Source organism: Asparagus officinalis, chromosome 7, assembly GCF_001876935.1.
Source record: "Asparagus officinalis chromosome 7, Aspof.V1, whole genome shotgun sequence".
NCBI lineage: Eukaryota > Viridiplantae > Streptophyta > Magnoliopsida > Asparagales > Asparagaceae > Asparagus > Asparagus officinalis.
Window position 1 is genome coordinate 72,040,856 of NC_033800.1, and position 3,709 is coordinate 72,044,564.

A 3,709-nucleotide genomic window follows, 5' to 3' on the forward strand; every position below is an offset into this window, starting at 1 on the left:
TGTTTTAAGTTAATATGTTTTATAATTGGGGACATTCAAGTGAAAATTGGGGAAACAATACCGGGTCTTGGTATGAAAATTACTTAAATGTTACACATACTCCCTCATATTGTTAACCCCTATTTTAACAAAGATATCGTTAGTTACACCTGTTATAATGTTTTAAGTTAATATGTTTTATAATTGGGGACATTCAAGTGAAAATTGGGGAAACAATACCGGGTCTTGGTATGAAAATTACTTAAATGTTACACATACTCCCTCATATTGTTAACCCCTATTTTAACAAAGATATCGTTAGTTACACCTGTTATAACCATTATACCGTCATCCCTATTAGCTATTTACTTCTTGTTATAGTATAAAATTATATCCATAGCTTGCCAACCCTCATTATTTTTGCTCCCGAATTTAAAGTAGATTTTAGAAAACTAATATCGCTGCGTAAATCCAAGCTTCGGTAAAATGCATGTCAAAGTAAAAAGTTATAATACTTCATAGTTTTGATCCAGAGCCAAGATCCTTGGATGTTAATTTTTCTTCAAGACAGCATAATGACAATCTTTATGGTAACAACAAATTGTATTAGCTAGATTTGGATGACACTCCCGAGGGGTATGATGTTTATTAGAGTGATCAACAACATCATAGAGCATCCAAAAGCGGATGCAATATCATACAATCAATAATCCCCAATAATCTATGTAAGCAAAAATAAGATAAAAGTCGACAAATAAAAAACATAACCATTTTCGCCCACCACGGGTGACCTAGGGGGTTGCGGGGTTTCAATATGGCTTCCGAGGGGAAAAAAGAACAATAGAGTTCACCACCACAACAAAGAATATTGCTTTCCAGAATACGCACGGCACAAACAGCAATTTAAAACAAACTTTAATACGCATACTTCAAAACTGTAAAGTTCATATGAAATGAGTCACGTGACCAAATTACAAAAACCCTTCAGCTCCAACATTGAAACAACTCACATTTTGCTTTGAACATACCCCAGTAACTCTTACACTGCTTGATCTGCCACCATTTCCTCCCATCAGCAAAACTTTTGCCAATGTTGCGCGTATGACAACGATCACCTTTTCTCATTGTAGGAGCAAACAAGAGACTTCCTCCACTGAATGGGGTTATGAACTTTTGGAACAAAATTGAACAACCTCAACACCTGCAGCCTTTTATCACCATGGAACTGTCAATAATATTACACATGATTACATTCTGATCCTAGGCCACTGGAAAATAGCCTTACTGCTGTAAACAACCGTCTCTTTGATTTTTTAAGTTCCATAGATATGTCTGTGAACTGGAGCACCAAAGGTCTTTCTAACTTCATCCCATGATTTTTCTACCACCAACAGAGAAGTTTCTGATAGATGGCTAACGAATAAAGCTTGGTCTCTGAACGCAAAAAAATCAAAATTCTTATTCTTAGATAGTGGTTTGACTTCTTGATCAATACTTAGTGGCTTGACTTCTTGATCAATAATCTTCCGTTTCCGTTTTGCTTTTATGTTCTTGGATGAATCGTACTTCTCCAATGATAGGTTGGGGCCATTGGGCAACTCAGGGTACTCCTCTTCCCCTACTGGCATCCCGAAGTCGATTAAACACATCGCCCTGCATGCACAAGAGCAAAAATAACTTATAAATTTTAAAATAAAGTCTGAAAAATAGAAAATGGGTGAGTATAGGTGATGATTGGAGATGAAAGTGTAATCAGGCTACAATAGAAGACCGGAGCTTAAAATTCAAATTTCTAATATAGTTTTTATTTTATTTTTTTGATAAACTGATGGTTTGTTAAAAAGTAGATTATCTAATCAACATGACCTAGGTAATCTATTAGTCTATAAACAACAAAATCCAGCAAAATAGTTTAATAGTAATTTAATAATCCAATAAAAGTGTCCAAATTCAATTTAAGGGTCAAAATTCACGTTGTCGATGAATGCAACTATTAGTCCAAAAAGAATCTACCTAAAACCTAAAGGTCCTAAGTCATAGTTTCAACCCTGAAGTTAGGATTCTTCAACAACTGTCCTAGACTCCTAGTCCAACAACACTTCCTAAAGGAATTAAGGGGCAAGCAGCTCGTAGAACTAAACAGATACATACAAAAAAAAAATTATGTTGAGAACATTAAGCAGGAACGCCAGCATGTTTGCAGACACTAAAGCACCTTAATAGAACTACAGAACATCATACATGTACAACCAATGAGAACAATTTAAGGTTGAACCTTGGTACATGCTAGCTTGCTTCTGTGAAGGGAAACCTATATGAATATGAGGGCAAGTAGCATGTCAATTGAATGCAGTCCGAACCACTCAATTAGTAAAAACACATCAGGGATGGGTGGTTGAAGTTTTTTATACTTGATCAAAATATATGATCAGGGTGCTTGCAGTGATTTAAGCAATTAAGCAAAAAAATACAAAATCCAGGAGATAAAACTGCATAAAACCAGTAGACTTAGAGCTCAGATTGGGCAGGTGGAAACTTCCTCTTCGGGTGCTGCAAAACCTCAATATCAACATCTTGAATGGTGCCCCTAACGACTATAACCATCTAAAGAATCACCACGGTCTAATACATATATGGGTAAAAAGCCTCACGAACCCTTTCCCCATGCTGCTATGGATCTAACGTTCAAAAGAGTGTGATTCTTCAATAATAGAACAAAATGTGATGACTAAGAGCCATACATGAATAGTATGTATCACCAACTTTTTATGCATTTATGTTTAAGGACCATGAACATAATTACTGGTGTGGAATATGTGACTGAGAGGGAGGGGATCAGATTTTGGAAAGAAATTTCCCCTTTTGACACCTACTAACCCATTTCTTAAACTTACTTAAAAAAAGCTTTTTCTATACCTTGAACTGTAGACGACCACTGACGTTGAATTAGTTGAAGGCGGAAAGGAAAGCCCAACCACCTCTCCTGGAAATTCTTGAAATCTTCTCGGCAAGTGGCGGGTATGCCGCCTTGACCATTGACCCAATTGTTTTGCTTCCACATCAAACACATAGACTTGATTTGCAGATGTAGTTATCACAAGAACATTGCTGTTATTTGGAGGAAAGCCTCCAGCAGTAACAGAAGCACCATTCAATCTGGATATGAACCAATGTTGTCTTCCACAAGAAAAAACAATGTCATACAAAAAAAAAATTAAAAGAAAACAAAAGGCAATCCTAACATGGGACAAATTAAAAAAAAAAAATTTACCGATTGAAAGTAATTAAAGCTAAGCCATATATGTGTGTGAATTGGGGTGATTTCAGTCCGGATACAGATGCTTACCATATTCATATCCGCTTACCCATCTCGGATACGGATATATCTCGGTAACTAAAATTTATAACCATATCCGCTAAAATCGGATACGGTTACGGATATACATGCGGATATATAAGCGGATATGCATACGGATACAAAATAGATATGAGAAAAGTAGATAGTATTGAGAAAAATATAGTTCATGTGATACAAAAGAGTTCGTTAATATCTTCATTATAACTGAAAATTTAAGATTAGACATCTTGATCATCAAAATTAACCACAAATCCATAATCTAAGAATCGAAACTATCGTAAGAGTATGACTAATATGTATTCGGATATTTCGGATACGGATATTTCACTATAAAACCATATCTGTAACCATATACTATCGGTTATAGATTTG

General features: G+C 35.5%; 1 protein-coding gene across 1 annotated transcript in view; it reads right to left on the minus strand.

The window, feature by feature from the left end:
- The window catches only part of LOC109850966 (U3 small nucleolar RNA-associated protein 4 homolog), a 14,025-nt gene continuing 11,141 nt past the window's right edge, over positions 826-3,709 (minus strand). Inside the window, 2 exon segments of the mRNA XM_020421057.1 lie at positions 826-1,632; positions 2,896-3,156. Of these exon segments, the coding sequence (XP_020276646.1) occupies positions 1,293-1,632; positions 2,896-3,156 (601 nt within the window). The 3' untranslated portion in view covers positions 826-1,292.